The 19,184-nt window shown below is 38.9% G+C and overlaps 1 protein-coding gene across 5 annotated transcripts in view; it reads right to left on the reverse strand.

Moving 5' to 3' along the window:
- The window catches only part of LOC113476215 (sulfotransferase 1C1-like), a 19,174-nt gene extending 5,046 nt beyond the window's left edge, over positions 1-14,128 (reverse strand). Inside the window, exons 1-9 of one of the 5 annotated variants that reach the window (XM_026841571.1) lie at positions 13,920-14,128; positions 13,442-13,499; positions 12,792-12,967; positions 11,018-11,155; positions 9,646-9,743; positions 9,213-9,339; positions 7,895-7,989; positions 7,507-7,687; positions 5,436-7,362 (exon numbers count right to left, since the gene is read on the reverse strand). In XM_026841571.1, coding sequence (XP_026697372.1) covers positions 7,250-7,362; positions 7,507-7,687; positions 7,895-7,989; positions 9,213-9,339; positions 9,646-9,743; positions 11,018-11,155; positions 12,792-12,963 — 924 coding nt within the window. In that variant the 5' untranslated portion in view covers positions 12,964-12,967; positions 13,442-13,499; positions 13,920-14,128 and the 3' untranslated portion in view covers positions 5,436-7,249. Of the gene's footprint in view, positions 1-5,435; positions 7,363-7,506; positions 7,688-7,894; positions 7,990-9,212; positions 9,340-9,645; positions 9,744-11,017; positions 11,156-12,791; positions 12,969-13,441; positions 13,500-13,839 lie in introns of those variants that run through there. The other 4 variants (XR_003397677.1, XM_026841563.1, XM_026841580.1 and 1 more) reach the window with 4 other exon arrangements.
- Between the last annotated feature and the right edge of the window lie 5,056 nt (positions 14,129-19,184).

The following is a 19,184-nucleotide window of genomic DNA, read 5'->3' on the forward strand; positions in this document are numbered from 1 at the left end:
ATAAGAGACAGGGCTGTGGGACAGCCCTGCCCGGCAAACGCCGCCCCAGGGGCAAAAACCGACCCGAACGGTGGCTTCAGGCAAGAGGTGCGGGTCGCGCTGCCAACGGCACGCTCTCCCGTCTAAGAAAAACGGCCCCGGGGAAGGGGGGTTACGGCACGACTGCGCCCCAGCATTTCCCATTCCTGAAGGGCTGAGGGGTACGCGCTGCTGCGAGGGCGCCTTAGCCGGAGGGGAGCCTGTTACTAGGCAAGACTGTGTGAGGTGAACTGTGCTCGGGTACTTAAGGATTTAGGATCCTCTTTTTAATAACCCGGTAGAAGCACAGAATGATTAAGTCATTTATTAAATGTTGGGTATGAAGGACTGTACCCGAGCAAATAGCAGAAGCCGGGTGTTATGGCTTGTAGTTCTGTTTTTTTAATTAAGAGCCATCTTCATGGCCATTTGGGTGGGTGCTTGAGGGGAGCAATACCTACTTTAAAGTGCACGCTTTTTTTATTTCAGTCATGCATGCACTTTGATAGTGCCTGAATTATTTTTGACATTTGGTGATAATTGATTATTAATGAGAAGATGCCTGGGAGGAACAATTTAGGCATATTATTCTATTTACAGTTCACTAGATAAATATTGAATATCACTGAATTAATTATGGTGTCACAAGAGAATATCTATTATTTTAATAAAAAAAGTCGAGTTAATCAAAATACTGCTCCTGGAAGAATAATTTGCATTTTTCCAAGTCCGCTTATTGTCATTCTTTTAACATTCAAATGACAAGTAGTGACAGAAGGCAGAAAGATTCTTCACATATACCTCAGAAATTCTTTTCTTGCCTTTCCCCCCTCCCAGTGTATTCACTGTTGTATATGTTGTATATTGTAATACATACAGGTATACAACTGCAGCAGGAGCATATGGTTCCATGCTCTCAGAGAGGTTGCTGGCAAGGAACAGATCTCCCTAACCAAACCGCAAGGATCTCTTTTTCCGTTACTTCTATTCTTACACTTTTTAGAAGCCTTGCAGGGCACATAAACAAATTAAATCTTTCTTTCCCCATCCACTCTGGGGGACTCTGAACTGGGTACCTATGCCTGCACTGCCATAATCTAACATGGGGATTTCACACAGCTTCAAGAAGAGCCTTTCTAGATACAGTCCTTCCAGAACCATCCTGTGGCAGAAGCTTCTGACCCTAAACTATGCCACAGTGCACTGCTTTGTCCTTTCAGGTCAGCCTCCGATTGAAGTTGGATGTTTGGGGAGAACACTGTAGGAAAGCTTGCTTACCTTCTCTTCTGGAAAAGCCCAAAGAAAACAACATTTCGTGTGAATTTTTTCGTTCTGTCTACCCTCAAAAAATACAGATTATGATCCAACTCTTGGATCATCTCATGATTTAGCCTCTGAGGAAATTGATTTTGGAAATCATCCAAGGCAGACACACAAAAGGTTTTCAGATGTGTTTGTACTGAAGACGATGAACTACCAGCTCACTCATCGCAGGCTTTCTAAAACTGATTCTGGCTAGAGAACACTCAGCCCCCTCACTGAGCTCCCTGCTCCTGTATTTGACAGAGACAGGCCAGTTCTCCCTTCCCACTACCCTCCATTTTATGCAGCAGAATTTGTGTACATTTTACAGTTGAGATTGTCCTGACAGTCTTTCATTCTGGTCCTGAATTGCAACAGCAATTGCAAAGCATCCTGGTTAGGGAATGGTAGAAGAATTAAAGAAGTTTCCAGAATAACTAGAAGAAAACAGATTGAGGATTTTGACGATTGTTTCAGTTTGTTACAATAAAATACAAGTTGCTCTCTATTTTGTGGCAAAAATAGTTTTACACAATTTTCTTAAATAGTTTGTGAATTGTATTACCTATGTAGAAGGAGCCAGTAAATTGATATATATTGCATGCAGCTAATTTGAGACCAAATAAGTGAGAAAAGAATAATTTATACGCTCCATATATTCTATGATTTTCTTATCTTTGTAAAAGATAATTATTTCATCTTTTTAAATAACATTGTTTATGTAAAACAAGATTGCCAAGACTATGAGATGTGTTGGGGCAGAGCATAACAAACTTTAAATCCTGCTTTTGTTGAGAAGCCAAGTCCCACAGGGCTGTGATTAGCCCTTATACATCAAGACAGGGTACAAATGCTTGTTCACTGTCATTGGAATTATTAGACCTGCCAGAATTTTCTGAAGAGCACAGAATGAGAAAATTACTGTAATTTTGCAACTGAGGAATGTGTTTCCAGAATACAAGAACGGATGCTTTAAATACTTGACACTGCAGAATCTGCCTTTCCGACAGGTTTTGAAGATCACAAAATCTTTTGCTTGTGAGCCAGGCTGGGGCCATCAGCATTCTTGGTTTGAGCCACTTTTATGGCTTTTCTACATGCCACATTAGTATAAAGGAAAGCAGGGTATGAATTTACAGTATGTTAACTGTTTTTCTATGGAAACTTATTCTCCCCGCCCCATGCAAATGAACCGTAAAGTCTTTGGCTGACCATGGCCATTTTGTTGTGTAGGGTTCAGGTTCAGTGGGTTCCCACTGGAGTGGAATGGTAGAGGCTACAGGTACAGTGAAAAACTTAGGAAAGTGTAAAATGGGAGGCTAATCTGAATGTTTATATGAGTAATAAAATGCAAGGGCGGTAGTGCCATTTGTATTTACCTCAATACTGCTTTGTGTGTGAAGGATTTGGTTAAGTATTAAGAAATGGTATACATAGTCCTTAATCCTGGTCTTAAATTGCAATAGGAAATTGAGAGGTAAGAAGTTTGATGTTCTATTACTCGTCTGCAAAGCCCACCAAGCCTGTTGAAAGATTAGCATGAAACTGAAACAAGGAAACTAACATTTTGTTTGAGCACTTAGGGTTGGGTCTGGCTGTAAAAGACTGTTCCATTGTTAACAGAACATGAATGCCCTTTTAAACTGCACACAGAGATAGTAGCAAATATAGATCAGTGAGGGTTATTGGTACAATAGCAAGTTACTCTGAATCAAGAGGCCCAATTTGAACAATTTAAAAAAAACAGTTACCTTCATTTTTAGGTGTCTAACCTAAGACTCTGCCTCGACCTATATTGCCTGCACCAGAGCAGGACCCAGCGTGCCTTGCTTTTGACATAAACCCTCTGTCTCCATGGTCATGGTAGATGCCCATAATTCAACTGTGAGCTTTCACACAGTCCTAAAGGCAGTCTGAGCTCATGCTGCTGGTAAATTACAACTGTCCTCCCAGCAGGCTGTGCTGAAGCCCTTCTGCAAAATAATCCATGAGTAATTTGCCTCTTCAACATTAACCATGGGACACTGCTGCATAACAACATTCCTGGTCCACCTACACAGTGCCTAAATCTGTGCTTGGTCTGGAGGGCAGGCAGAGCCTTGTTATCCTGCCTAAGCCCATGGCTTTATGTCTGGCAGCACAGTTTGGTTCTATCCTGTGAGTATGAAGGGCTTAACTTTCTCTCTCAGTGTGCCTCTAGGCTCACCTACAGCTTGCACCACTCATCGAGGACGTGAGGGAAATGGAAGCTTCAGTCCAGGCTTAAAAATATAATGTTAACACACCTCTGGAAAATTCCAGAATTAATAATTAACCTTGTTGTAAAGAAAAATCTCTTTGTGACCATGTTGGCATAAATCATTATAAAAAAATATAATAGGTATATTATAGGATAGTATATCCATATCCTATGTGGATAGGACAAATTAAATAGAAACTGCTTCCTGTCTGCAGTCTGTTTCCTACCTGGAGAAACAGTGACTTTCAATCCAAGCATGAAGCAGATCATCGACACTAAAATTAGTGGAAAGAAAAGCAGTGTCCCTCCTTCTCTGAATGCTACCTGAGAAGACAGAACAGCTCCCTTCTCTGTCTCTTTCTTTAATTTTTTGAAGCATTCTGTTTTGTAAATGGTTGCATTCCTTGTGAAAGTAAAATGGCTCCCCTAGTTGCTATCGACAGTCAAGCTAAAGGATAATCGTGACTACCCTAGAATTAATACAGCAGTTCCCGTTAAAAAGTCTGTATTGAAGCAGGAATCTTCAGTCATTTCTGTGGGAAGGTTTGTTTTGGTAGTTGTTAATGCAGTGCTACAAAACTGAACTATGTGAACAGTTAGCATGTTATTAATCAACACTGATTTTCAAACATTTGTTAGAGATGAACAGCAAAGTTTCTCAGCTATCAAAACTGCAGGTACACTTTCTTATGAAAGAAGAGACAAGCAGCACTGAAGAAGTTTGATGTGGGACTGCATTAGCTAAACTGATGCAAGTCCTTTTTAAACTGACATAGAAGTTGCTCCTATGTAAGAAGCTTAGTAAAATCATGCCTCTAGGTAACTGGATGAAAATAAAGCATAGGTGTATATTCAGGGCATATGTGTAATAGAGCTTTGTATGGAGTTCTGTCACCATAGTAAATGGAGTCACTTGTTTACACCAGAAGCTTGACAATAGGTTGTTTGGGTTTTTTTTTAAATAATTTAGCTGTACATGTACAATCTCCTTCCGCAGCTGCTCAATATCTTACGTAAAAATAGATTAACCCTCTTACCACCTTATATCAGATGTATACAAACACATCATTTAAAGCTCTTCTGTACATAACAACAACGTAAAGATACGTAAGTTAAAGACACTCTAGATGTAGGCATTCTCCAGCCATCTACCCAGAATCATACGCACATTTCTACTGACATACTGTCATAATAGACACCCAAAGCACGGTAGTCTCCAGATCCACTGGGGCATGCATACAGCCTGTTAACCCCTTTCCCAGACCTTCCTGGTAACTACAGATCCAGTCTTTTTCAGTGGTAATAATTCAGTGTTCATAGTTTTACACTGGTATAATCATTTTGCCAATTATAACTGAATCCACAGGTTGATCTCTCTCCGCTGTGGTGACTTGAGAGGGCATAAAAAGCAGAAACATCCCACTTTTCTATCCCCATGCAGCCATATTTTGTCATAAAAGTTAATATATCTGTCTTTGAATATATGTAAGGATAATATAAATAGATTAAGAAAAGCCAGTTTTTATGTAATCACACCTCCAGTGTTTGTTTCCCCCATTTTTTTTTCTAGGACTGCACTGTTGACCTCTGTTACTTTTTATCTGTTTTTCAGAGCAGCTGAATTGCAGCTAGGTGAAGATTTACCTATGGAAGTGAGAGCAAAGGTGACTTTCCCAATGTGATATGAGGACCCTTGTTATATGGTGCCTCTATCCTTGCAGTGGCTGTGCAACTAACTACCTTTTTGACCAGGCTTCAGCCACTATCAGCATTTTACACTTCTGGTGGATTCAGAGACTTCAAAGGAGGAACAAACAGGTCATCTGTGCAACCTTTTGTACAGCACCGCTCAAAAAATGTCACCAAGCTACTGAGATAAGCATGTTTTCCATTTACTGATGTCTCCTATGACACTGAGGATTAGATTGACAAACTGAGCTGACTCATGCAGTTTCATGGAGCAACCCAAGAGGATGGAAATATGTGAGAGAGCAGGCAACGCCTTTTCCTCATACTGGCAATAGTGAGATAGCAAATCAAGTTAATCATAAACAAAATTCAAGCAAGTAGCAGAAAGCTCTCCAGGCTAATATTTAACCCTGATGTGATGAACAGCAGTACCTCTGACAGATGATTTTTTTTCCCAGAGAGTCAATTTACTGAGGCATCCTTTATTTGTGGGCAGGAATCTCTGTTGACTTAAAGCCCTTCAATTGCATATGTTTGCACTAAGGTAGTAAATGCACGTTTCTGTTTTTGGTGTTTCCTGCATTTTTGGGGGAAACTTGGTGGACCAGGAACTGATAGTATAGCTTCTACATTTAACAGGAAGCTTTTAATTTGTTTTCAATCTTGATGCAAGATATTGCTGCCCTTTAGAGAACTGCATTAATTTTAGACATTTGGATTAAATCAGTAGCCTGAAGTGGACTGTGTGTATTGACAGCTGCTCCTATTACTAAATCCTTGGAACTCTTCATAAGACAAAGAGAAAATACCCCCAGCAGTTAAAGTAGACTAAAGATTAAGAAAGTATTTTCCTCCAGCTGCTGTCATCTATGTTGTTTTCCCTCTGACGTACAAACCCAGTTAAGGAAGAACTCTTTGGGGCCTTTTTTGTGTGCCAAGCTCAACGGCGGCACTTTAAAACAAAAGTGGATTGGTAACAGCTGTCTATAATGAAATCTGCTATGGATCACTTTAGTTAATTTCCCACAATCTCAAAACATGGCTATAGTGCTGGTACTGATGCTAAAGCAGAACTGGTCTTTATTTGACAATGTCATCCAGGCCCTATTGCAACTAAGAGCCCTCAGCAGGCGGTTTGTATGTTCAGCTAACAAGAGAAGAGTGAAGAAAAGGAGGAGGTAATAACATGATGTGTCTGATGAACACTCTTAACAAATGGAAGAGAAGAGGGAGACGGTGTATGTAGCACTGACTCTTGACCTGGATCATACCCACTTTCAGAATTCTCCAAATGTTAACAGAAGATTATGCTATCCATTTCAAAAGTCAACAGTGAGAAAATCTTCTTGTCTTGATGCAGTAGGGACTGCCTCCACAGCTGGGTTGTACATAAATGCTTCTATGTAGCCCTTATGTTTTATTAGAGGAAGTAATGGGTGTTTGGTGTTTTTGGAAATGTTGCTTTCATCTCAATGGCATTTATGATGTCCAGCTTGGAACAAGAGAAAAAGAAAATTATTCAACTTTGTGCACTTCTGTTGCTCTGTTTATACTTGACCACCTTTAAGTTTGTTTATTGTTATTTACTGATTAATGTTCATACAACATGTGAATAACAGATAATGCCCACACCTGTTCCACTCTTTTAACATCTTTTTTTCCTACCAGTTCCTAATTTCTGTTAGAGGTTGATCTGAAAATGCCAACAATATCAACTGCAGTTTTACAAAGACAAAAACTCAAAGCATATCTGAAATATTTTTGTTAATGCTGAAAGTTACTGTGGGAGGGATGAATGAAAAGTATCCAGTGGGATTATTTTCTTCAGGGAGACCAACCTAAACTTCCACATAATTTGGGAACTCTCACAATAATGAAAAATCAGTGGTATGTTAAAGAGATATTGAAATCTTAGGGACACAGGCATTTTGTGAAGGAAAAGCAAAGTATGTAAAATGGAAAAGGCTGAAGATCATAGAGAATAATTCCCATTGTTAATAATCACAATTCTGTGCGAAAAACAAGAGAGGTATCAGCCATTTTCTTCTTATAATCTTCATCAAATTTCTTATTCTGTGCCACAGTGAAATAATTCTTCCAGTCCCCAACAACACCTAAGAAACAGCAAAGCAAAAAAAGATTAATTACTGGGATTTCCCATTAACTATGACTCACTAGATACTTATACCTCAAGGCTTATTTCAAAACAGAATGACAACCAGGAAGACAGAGTTGATGCCAGTTACAAAGCTCAGTACCTTTTCTCATGAATGGGGAGACAGAGTGATCCATTATTCCCTGAAACTCTTTAGTGTAGTTTGTCATGGGATTTTCTTTCATTATCTCAAATGAAGTGTTATGGAGTATCTTGTTTAGAACTTCCTGACTCACGTCCTTCTCCAGGAACTTCAGGATCTTCTGAATTTCTTGCTTTGGATTCTGCAGAGAGTAACATGGGATAAGATACAGAGCCAGGCAAAGCAAACAAATCATCATGTTAAGGTTGCAGTTGTCAGGGTGAGACAATCAGGTTAACTGAAGATTTACTGATACATTTGGCATTATAATAGAAAACTGTTGATTGTAGGTAGTATCTACTGGACTTCCAGATTTCAGAGCTCTATAAACATATATTCAGCCTTTTACCTCCTTCATATCTTCATAGAAGAGGTAGAGAATACGGTGTTTATCTTTTGCCTTCCACCATCCTTTTACATGGTCATACCAGGAACCCCAGAGCACTGAAAAAGGAGTCATATCATCAGCAGCTATAAATGCTCAAACTGGCTTTAAGTATCTGTGTCACTCATGTTTCCTTCATAACCAGGGCCTGGGCATTTCCCAGCTGTTTTTTAATCACTGTGGCCATGACTGCTGTCCTCTGTGCTTATCACAGAATTTGTGCTTTTAATCCCTCAAGTGTATGGATGCTTAGAGCAGGATTCATGTGTAACTTTAGAGGGCCACAAATGTGGATGCTTACCTCTGCATGAAAAATCCAGGCTGCCTTTATGATTGATGGAGAGAAACAAACGTTTCCAGAACGATTAATCTGATCAGCTGGACAAGACTGGTCTTAATCGGCCCTGCTTTGAGCAGGGTGTTGGACCATACGAACACCAAAGGTCCCTTCCAACTTGCGTTATTCTGTGATTCTATCTGGCTTAAATATTTGGTATACTATCAGAAGTGCCTGTTTCTCTCCAACAAGTATCCATATGACTAGTTTGGGCAGAGGTAGCTATGTTCTAGATGTCTGCACTGGGACAGATGGCTCCCAAGCTAAGCTGGTCAAACACAAGACACAAGATCTCCTTTAGACATGAGACTCTCATGATGATCCAAACAGTGGTGTTTCTAGGCCTACATGGTGGCAAAAATATTATGGACATATGGAAGCTTTACTGACCAAAATTGAAGATTGCCATCCACCTGTGCAGGTTTTCGTTCTTGAACATGAGAACCTTTTTTAGAAAGGGAAGAATCAGCTTCTGGCGTTGCCTGTCTTTAACTAGATAACTGGCTTTGTTCACATGCCTGACTTTCATACAATGAGTTTAGGTAAAAATATTCCTTTGACTCAAATTCACACTGCACATTTCTACAAAAAATTAAACCTTGGTTTCTTGTGTATCAGGCTGGAGTAGAACCATTTAAACCACTGTTCCTTACCAGCTGGCTTCCAAGCACGTTTTGTTTAACCGCAGAGAGGTCACATATGTTTCTGAATATAATAAAGAGCAGCTTTTTTTTTTTTTTTTTTTTCCCAAAATGTGAATGTAAAGATAAAATGAATCCTTTAGGTACTAATAAAAACCCATGAATGAACATAATTTACTACTGCAACACTTCCAGTAGATATCCTTCTGCAGAGTGTCAACACTGGATTTCAAACCATAGCCAAAATAACAAAATCAATATTATGCATTTTTTAAATGAACACAATCTCTTTGCAGTTCATCACCTTTTCCAGTCATGAATTTTTCCATGAACTCCTCCCAGGTTCCTGGGTCAGGCATTCCTTTATTCATTCTGTGGAAATGGTAGTATGATACCAGGTTGTCTTTTGCATTTCTCGCCACATAGATTACCTTTATTGATATGAAAAGAGAGAGAAAAATTAACTTACACATGGTTATATAGATATTAGGCACCTCCTGGAGTTTTCTCTTGGAGCCTGATGACAGTGGCTTAAGTGAATTTGCTTTGAAGCTGCCATTTTCTGAAATCCAGCTCAGGTAACTTTCTTTAGTTTCACACAGGCTTTGCACATTAAAGGGAAAATATCTCGGGAGACCTTTAGGTGTCATAAAGATTCTGGAAACCATACTCAGTCCTGGTTTATGTCACTTTATTTGCGGGTGAAGTATAATTGAGTCCTACCTCCTCAGACTTACCTTACAGTTTTGTTCCCAGAAGGAGGGAGGCACCAGCTGCACAGGGAGATGAGTTTTTATTGTTCGTGGAGAAGGCATAGCTTCAGCTAACTCCAGGCCTGTGGGATGTTTCATTATGAGATGTGACTTGTTCTCTAAATTGCACTAGCACTTCTTTAATATTCTCATATGTGGGATTTTGACTGTGACTTTTCAGCAGTTCACCTTGCAATGATCATTCGTCTCCAGAGCAATTATGTAGCAGTGTAACGTACACAACATTGCATAGGCATCTTTGGTGTTTCTAGGTAAATTTTTACCTATGTATTCAAGGAGGAAAGGGGGAACGATAATTTGTATCTTCTTGCTTTCTCGGGCCCATGTCTAACTCCTGCATTCCAAGGGATAATGATGAATACTAATTTATATTTACCCAACCAAAGTTTTTCCTTCGCAATATTTAGTGATCTCCTTTCACTTTGCAGGTAAGAAATTTTTGTTTCTTTCTAGGATACAAGAAGAATAGACTGCATCACTAGACTTTCTGTATGGCATGTAAAGAGAAACTAGGAGAAAGATGGACAGTATATTTTGAGTAGCTATGGATATATGGGAATATTTGGGAATATCTGGTGATACATGGAGATGTGTTATCAACACCCCCCTTTTTAAACATCTATAATGACCTCTATTATTCTTTTTTCCCTATCATTGTCTTTCATCCTCTATCATCGTTTATAATTTTTTGGTCTCTCTCTCTCTGTCAACAGTCTAGCTTACAAGAGAAAAAGTAGCACTTCTGCTGCAGTTAGTCAAGATCAATGTGAAGAGAGTCAGGCTTAAAGATTTCTGTGGAGTGGGAGCCCTTGTTGGGGGAAGACTCATAGGAAAATGTCTTTGCAAAACAGCCAGGCCTGCTGGTTGCCTGAATGCCCCATAGCTCGTTTAGATGACTAGGCCCTAGAATTTAACAGCAGTTACTCAAAACAGTAGCAAAACCACTGAAAACATCATCCACGTTTTGGGAATACATCCATGACATAGGTTTCTCTTCCATACAGCCCCTAATCAGAAAGTGGGATTCAGTTGCTCCCACACTGCCATTTTATGCATATCTGCTTGTTTAGGTACTGTGGAGTATCACACACAGCTTTCAGATGCCACTCCAAAACAGCATGGTCTTCAGTAGCCCCCGAGTTACATCTGCTAGCTTTGCATCAGCTTGAGCAGCACTAGATGTCTATGTTAAAGCAATTGAACTGATCCCTAATACCCAACATGGTGCATAGCTCAAAGCAAGTGGGACCTTTCCCAGGAAACCTGTGGCATCAACACCGGATGCTTGTTTTGTTTCAGTTTGTCTAAAATACAAATGTATTTATATAATATTCACCTGAGTAATTCACTTCTGAAGATGCTTGGATAGACCACTCAAGGAAAGGATGGCGTCTGTAAGTAGTGGCACGTCTACATTTCTCAACATCTCCATTTTGTTGAATCATATCCACTATCTCCTGTGTCCATGTGGTACCTGAAAATGTCAGTGTTTAGAGGTTTCCCTCGGGGATAGCCAAGAGTCTCTCCTGCTAGGGAACTGAAAGCTGGAAGGATGAACTCTATATTAACGGAGGAAGGAACAGCACAGAAGATGATGGACAAAGTGGAAAGAGAGGATAATGGAAGAAAAATGCATAATTAAGAATACAAAGGTAGTTCCCAAAGCACAGTTTCAGGGATTCCATTTTAGACAGGCTTCTTCTTGCCAACAGAAACAGTCTCCACACCCACTCCAGTAATGGAAAATGCTCTGGGATAATCTCACTATTATTTGGAGATTGTATCATTTGTAGAGAGTAATGAAATCCCCCCTTCCCAATTTTCACACTTCAACATTTATTTCCATCCTGAATTTGAATGAAAAAATGAAATACCTGAACTTTGAGTGAGTAAAAATTTAATACAGTTTGAAAAAAAGTTGCAGTATTTTTAATATTCCCATTTGAAATGCTTTAAATGAAGGTCAGTACAACATTTCATCTACCTGAGCTGCTGCAACATCTTGCAAAAGTTACAGTATTGTATCTCTCATGTGCCTCTTTTCCCTTATAGCCGTGATCACATCACCTTCACCATTAACCACGTCACCTTTGAGGTACTGTGGCAGGCCAGCTAGAGAACAAGCTAAGGGATAACTCGGAAAGCAATCCGGGCAGGAAACTTAACCCTTCTTGAGATGCTTGAATTGTGCAGCTCTGACAGATACAACAATTTCAACTGGACTCCTACCTTTATTTCTTTTCAGTTCAATGACTGAGAGGATTTAATCCAGGCTGGATAAAATAACATGTTTTCACTTTCAGTATACAGGAAATAAATTGGAAGCTTTCAGGTTTTACAAAAATAATGTGGATTTTTTTTTGTAATACTGTTTTGGGGTTTTTTTCCTACTGAAAATAAACCTTTAAAAATCTTGCTAATTCAAGTAATTCTTTTTTTATGATCATCAAATGTTCCTGAATCTGTTCCTGAATCCCCTAAACTGTAAATATTTTTATTAATCCAGGATTAATATTGATGCTTGTTATTCACTGTTTTTCTGTGTAGTAAGTTTAAAGGTTGTCTGACCAAGAGGAGAAATAGTAATGAACTAAGTGGCCAATCACTGAATAAAATACCAGATGGCTAATACTAATGGTGGATCTTTTATTGGCTGAAATTATTAAGTGAATTTGTTATTTCCTTAAAATAATTAACCCATTTCCAGAAATCAGTACTGGTTTACACACCAAGTTATTCCCCAAATACATAGTACGTAGTTGTTGTCAGTTTCTATTATTTCTTAGTAATGATGAGTTTTTGCTAGTCTTTGTTATCATAAATCATTACCTACTGGTGGAAAACCTTTGCTGTTGCCATTAATATGTAAGTATAAAATCTAAATCTAAGGAATTAGACTTTGACCATCTGAACTTCAATAATAATAGATGGGTGTTACTTCTGCCAAAGAAGTCAGAAGTTGCTAGTCACAGCTGACAGAGCTTCACATCTTTAAAATATGTCTGGTTTGGGATTGAACAGATATTGATCACAAAGAACAAATGTAATTTTCAATTCCAACGACAAGCATTATCCCAAACTTTTCTATTCTGTTTCCTACCCACACCAACCTGCTTTTGCGTACGTTGCAATGAGCAGATCATCAGGTCTGGCTTTGAATTTCCACACTCTGTCCCATGTGCTGCTTATTGATTCTGTGAAGGGAATGCCTTCCACTTCAACTATCTCAGCTCGGGGCATTGTCTCTTTCAGACTCAAATCTCCCATTTTATCCAGGGCCATTGCACTATATGAAGAAAGAAAGGCTTGAAATTAACATGGTTGCTCTGAAAAAAAAAATCTAAATTTACTCATCCATTCTTGAGGTCTCTTTTACTCCATGTCCTCTGATTTCTTTGGCTAGGATTTGGCCTGCCTGGATCCATATATAGGTTCTTTAAAGCTGGATCTAATTTTCAGAAATGCTTGATATATTGGGTGGTGGTTCTCAGCATCTCTAAAAATCACTCTTTGCTCATATACAAAAAGAGAAAAAAAAGCCATTATTCCCATCTTTAACATTTTATCAAACATATTTATGTAAAATTTTGAATATAAATATGTGGCCTTTGGAAGGTAAGAACAAAGTAATCAGAGGTGTGATTCAAAAGACAGCAGAGTATAACAGCTCTCACTGAAGTCAGCATACAGGACCCAACCCTTCCTCCTTAATGAAAATAAACAGAAACAGCTGCTAACACCCTTTGGGCCTCATACTTACAAAAATATTTGCAGAGCTCTTCTGTGTTTTGTTCCTGGAGCTTTTCACTCTTAGAGCTCTTCACTGTATATTGAAATTTGTTGGAGATAAATAACCTGAACTAGATAGATCATTAACTAAAGTTTGTTAGACTTTAATTATTTAAATCGATCTAGTTACATCTACTGCCTATTGTACAGTTTTACAGCAACTAGTTATTAATTTCAGAATTTCTCTCAAGGAGGCCTCTTCTTAGTCATAATCTTCAGAGCTCCAGAATCTGGTCAGAGGAAAGTCCTGCTTAAAGGGAGGCTATAGAAATTATCTCAATTAAAAAATCAGCCAGAAAAGAGAAAAGACGTTTCAATCCCACCAGCAAACTGCCAAAAATTTACTTTAATTTCCTTGTTTACTCTCACCTGATTTTACACAGATTCAGTTGAGCAGGTTGGTGGCTGGACAGTCACCCAAGAAATTAAAAAAAAGAAGGAAAAAGAACCTTGCCAGAGAAATTTTCCTGCTTGAATGTCTTCAATTCTTGGCTGTATTGATGACTGTGCACCCACTTAGATCTTCAGGCATAAGTAGAACGAAAGCTTGGGTGGAGTTTTTATACCTCTTTGAGTGTGAGGAGAGCAAAGGAGGAGATACAGCAGCAGCCAACAGCTGAACAGTTTTTCTGGCTTAGTTTATAAATTCCTGTGAAGGAAAAATACTTTGAATTCTCATCTAGTGGGAAGTGTTCCTGCCCACGGTAGGAGGAGTTGAAACTAGATGATATTTAAGGTCCCTTCCAACACAAACCATTCTGTTATCTATCATCTAAAAAGTGATTATTTACTGGCAACAACACTAAATGTTGATCAGTAGCTCCAGCAAGATTATTTTAACTTGTCCCTGTCATTGTCAATGATCTTGGAATAATTTATTTTCTTACTAATATTTAATGTAAATTGCAAAATAATTTATTATTTGTTAATACCCAAGATCAACAGAATGGAATGAATTAAAAGTTACGTGGTTGCTTTTTTACCATGTACTGCACCATGCTCATTTAATAGATGTCTAAGGGTCTGTTTCATTGCTGGGGCAGGCTGTTTATGTTTTATAGCACTTTCTAGGTTCACATCTTAATTAGCCTGGCATTAAAAGGTTAGGGATCACTGTGTGTGAGGTAATGTTTCTTGATAAGATTTAAGTCCCTATCTGTTTTTAAATCTATATGAGATACTGGGAGAGATGCTGACATACCCTGAACTAGTCACGAACACCATACTAACACTGACTGCTACAAGTATGCCAATGACACTCTTTTATCTGGTTCCCAGCTATTGAAGTCATGCTGAAAATGTTTGGTGGCATCAGGAAAAGCTGTTCTTGGGCAAAACATAGGTCACTCCAGCTGAACTCAAGCAAGTTTGAATAGATTGTGTTCATAAAGGGAAATTATTTTGAGACAGCACTGCTATCAGGCATTGCCTCTGTCTTCTGAAGGCATGCAAACACTGTGAGTACTCAAGGTGCTCTTTGGTCATCCTTTGGATGGCCTGGCAATGTTTGTATCTAAAAAGGCTTTCTGTTACTTTAATTTTTTGAAGACATTTCACACATAGTAATCAAATGAGGATGTGGCCATCCTTGCAGTATTTCTACTCTTGTATGGAAGGCTAGTCAACATGGCCAGTAGTGTCTAGAGATTCAGCTGACCAAACATGAGCTGACTTGCACAGGTTAGCTCTTCACTGACTGTGGGAAGAGTGTAGCCATCTAGGTTGCAAAGAGACACTTATATTTTAAAGCACAGGTGGGAACTGCAGATACTCTGCCCTGGAGGTGTCGAGTAAGCTGAGTTGAGCTGGTGCAGGGCTCTTCTGGATATCAATAAGAAAGGCCTGACAACAAATGACTTAAAGATAACTGCTTTAATAAGACAGTATAATAATAAAAATACAGTTAGTGGGTAATTTTATGTCCCTTCAGATGCTGAGAACCTTGCATTTGTTCAGTGTCAGATGCAGCCCAGGTGGGTTTTTCCCAGGGCATGCTGATCAGGTCCTTTCCACAGAAAGAAGCTCCTCCTTTTTGGTCATTCAAGCTATTGAATAGTTTTTCCTCATAAGAAAACAACTCTATTCATGAAGGATATTCACAGAAGAATTTCTTGTTGCCCTTTTAGACAAAGTCAAGGCCAGGCAGGAGGCATGATCACTGGTACCAAGTGGGAGCTGCCTGCGGGCTCCTGTTACAGGCTGAGTTTATCCTGCAGTGAAGGGATCTGCGCAGCACAGGCTGCGCCTGCTCAGGTTAGCTGTCGTGTGGATCGCCGACTCCTTGTCCAGTGCTCTTTGGGTCAGGATCACCACCTTCCACCTCTTGATCCACATACAGGCAGAGACTTTTCTCACACAACTCACAGCACAGAGGTAGTGAGTTCCTGTTGCAGGGCTGTGAAAGCTAGCGAATTTGTTCAGCATTCCTTGTACGATTTCAGCAAAAGTTTCTAAAGAATCGGGAAAAAACCCCAAGAAATTAAGAGGACTGCTCGATTGGCTTTAAGCCAACCACTTTATCTTTTTCTGGCTTTGACACTGAGTTTTTCTTCTGAAAGGCTGGCAACACTAGAACTAACAACGCAGAACAAGCAAAGAATATACAATTAAGATATAATAATACTGTTTCTGGTCTGGGGTGGGGCTTTTTTGTGTGGTTTTTTTTTTTGTTTGTTTGTTTGGTTTTTTTTTTTGTTTTTAATGTGACCATAACTTTTAAGTTTTGTCGTGGGAGGATTTTCCATTTTCCTCTCTGTGTTAAACTGGTGCTGATTCTCTTTGTCCTTCTTACACCTGCACCTGGCAGTTCATTTGTTGCTTTGAAATGGTATTCACGCCCCTTTCAGTTATACAACCGTCCTGATAATGCAGTAATCCCCAAAGCACATCAGCTGGTGTGTCTGAACAAAGAAAAACCCAAGAGCTGTTTATCGAGTGGTTCTCTTTTATTGCAGCTGTGAATCTGAGTAGCCTGTGAACATTACACTGTGCCAGATAAGCTGGAGTGGGGTCAAAAAATGCTGCCTGCAGCTTTAAAACTGCTTTCGAAATAGTCAGTGGGTGGTGGATTTCTGTTGTGAAATACGGAGTGGGAGGTGAACTGGTCAGCCTAGGGACTGGACTGGAATCATGGTTTATTGGGCCACTGTAAAAAAAGACCAGGCACTCTCTGCAAAGAGTTTCCCCCAGGTTTCCACTGACCTTTTCTTGAGTGCAAACTGCTGTCAGGTATTTCTTCATGTAACATACACTGGGTTTATTTTAGTTTAGTTTAGTTTCTATTTTATTTTGTACTGTATTTTATATTTTATTTTGGCTTGGCTGAAAACACCTAGATCTTTACATGGAGTGGAAAGCTACAGGCCACTCAACAGAGATAATAATGAGAAGAGACTGCTGGGTGCTCACAGCATGGAGACAAGTGACTGTGAATCAGGAATATGTTTATCCTTGGAAGTATCCTTGCTGTATAGCACTGTGATTTGGAGTAGTTAGCATTGGGTTTCATCGTCACTAAACTTAGAGAAATCTGCATCAGATCAGCAAAGGAAGTACAAAGGGAAAGCAGAGGTACCTTTATCTTACTGTTGTCCTCATCTCACATTCTTAAATCTACACGTTAACCCAACAAGTTTTCATTTTATCACAGTGTGATAATTGTCCATGAGTCTCTCATTTAGTTCTAGCTAAAATTCTCATTTCAACACACAGCAGTTTGTAACAGGGACAGAGAGGTTCAGGAATATTGTTGCACAAGGTAACCAAGTTGCTGGGGTGGCTGCTCAGAGTGCTGCCTGCTGGCCTGGGCTGGATGGGGCTGCCTCCTCTTCTGGTCTGTGTCAGGATACAGCTTCCCTTTGGTACAGCGTACCCGGAGTTGTTTTGGGGATAAGCGCATGTTTGCATTATTTACTTACTTTTATTCAGGCATAGATTTATTTCCATTTCTTCTCATTTTTCCTTAGTGTGGACTGAAAAACAGAAGTGTATGTCCTGGGGACCGTTGGGTATTTGGCAGATTCAGGATCCCATTAATACATGCTGCTGCTGTGCTTCAGGGCTATCCATACCCACACCATGCTGTTCCTGACATTAATGTGACTAGTTATATGAGCAGAGATATTCAAATGTTACTGACTAGAACATCTGAAGGGAGTTGAGCAAAGCTAAACAGCACTACAGTGAACTCAAAACTAGAAGAAAGCAGATGAATAGAGACATAGTTTTCTTCTGTTAGCTATCTGGAGTCGGGTCTATGTTGGTTTTTGCTCTTCTTCAGGTGAGATCTCCTTTAAAATATCTTCTTTCACTGCTATTAAATTTAGGAGTTTTACGTTTTCTAGCTTGAATAAAAGTTATTCAATTACTATCTGAAGCTTTTTTTTTTTTTTTCTTTAAATCTTTAGTGGAGCATTTCTTATTGAAGAATGAGATCTGTGGCAAAAGGTTCTGTTTTATTAACTAATAGAAAGTTCTAACATTTCTATATTAGCTCTTTTTACTCTCTGTGCAATGAGTGTTTCAGGGATCATTTGTATATAGAGAAAGAACATTTGAAAGAATGTGGGTAACTCAAAAATGGAATGGATTACATCAGATTTTAAAAACAACTGACAGAAATGTGCCTTGGATAAGGAATGTGTCTCAGGCTAGTGGACATGAATAATACTCAGACAATTTCAAGGCAGAGGAGGTATTTTTTTGTTCTCATTTTGACATTGGATTTGAATATTTTTGCAATTAAAATTTAATCAAGAATCACAGTAGGACTTTCAAATCATGTCAGAAAAAGTGTGTTTTCTTGTTATTTCTACAGGATCAGATGAAGTGGAATGAAGGCTACAAATCCTACATCAGTATCAAGGACTGTAATATGGTTTTAAGTCTGATTTTCATTAGATTTTGCCTGTATTCAGCTGTCTATATGATCTAGGACACTATATCTTATAAATTAAAATCTATATTAAAATCTATAGCTGATACATTTGAGTTAAAGAAATTTTTTCCTTGTTATTCTTAGTCTTTGTATTACATTTCTCTAAAACTCTAGTCTCCCTCTGCTGGACAAAACACAATCTTTATTCCAAAAGATGTTAAAATCTTAAATTTAACATTATGTTTGAAAGCTATTGAAACCCTTAGATACTAACCTGTATTTCTCATTCAGAAAAATGCACTCTGGAGAAACAAAAGAGCACTCTGGACTGGCTAAGGCTTCACTTTCAGGTTTCTTGAATTTTAAAGCTGGTTGTCTGCATTAGTCTCTTGATTACTGAATTAAACTGACCTGACTATCAGTTGGTGAGCAACCTTAGGCAAGGAAAGCTTTTGGTATTGTGAGATGCATCTAGAGTTAATCACAAATATGTCCTGTCATAGACTCCTGGCTTTCACAGCCCATATGTTGTCAAGAACAGTCCTGCAGGTATCTGTAAAATAGGAACAGTACTAATGTGATGTACTTGTGATGGTTATTTAATGAATCTCTGGGTTGCAGCCAGACACAGTTGAGATAATCATCACATATATTTATGTAATAGCGAAAAAAATACTAAGGGAAATGTTAAGTGTAAACATGGATTGAAAAGTCCTAAGGCAACCCATTTAAGCACAGTACCTAAGTACCATCCTTATCAGTAAAGCACTTAGATTCCATTACCATCACACTCCAGAAATTTCTTTGCTTTAAGTATCCTCTCTCCAGCAGTTTCCTG

Source organism: Athene cunicularia (assembly GCF_003259725.1).
Source record: "Athene cunicularia isolate RWA chromosome 1 unlocalized genomic scaffold, athCun1 chr1_part1, whole genome shotgun sequence".
NCBI classification, from domain to species: domain Eukaryota; kingdom Metazoa; phylum Chordata; class Aves; order Strigiformes; family Strigidae; genus Athene; species Athene cunicularia.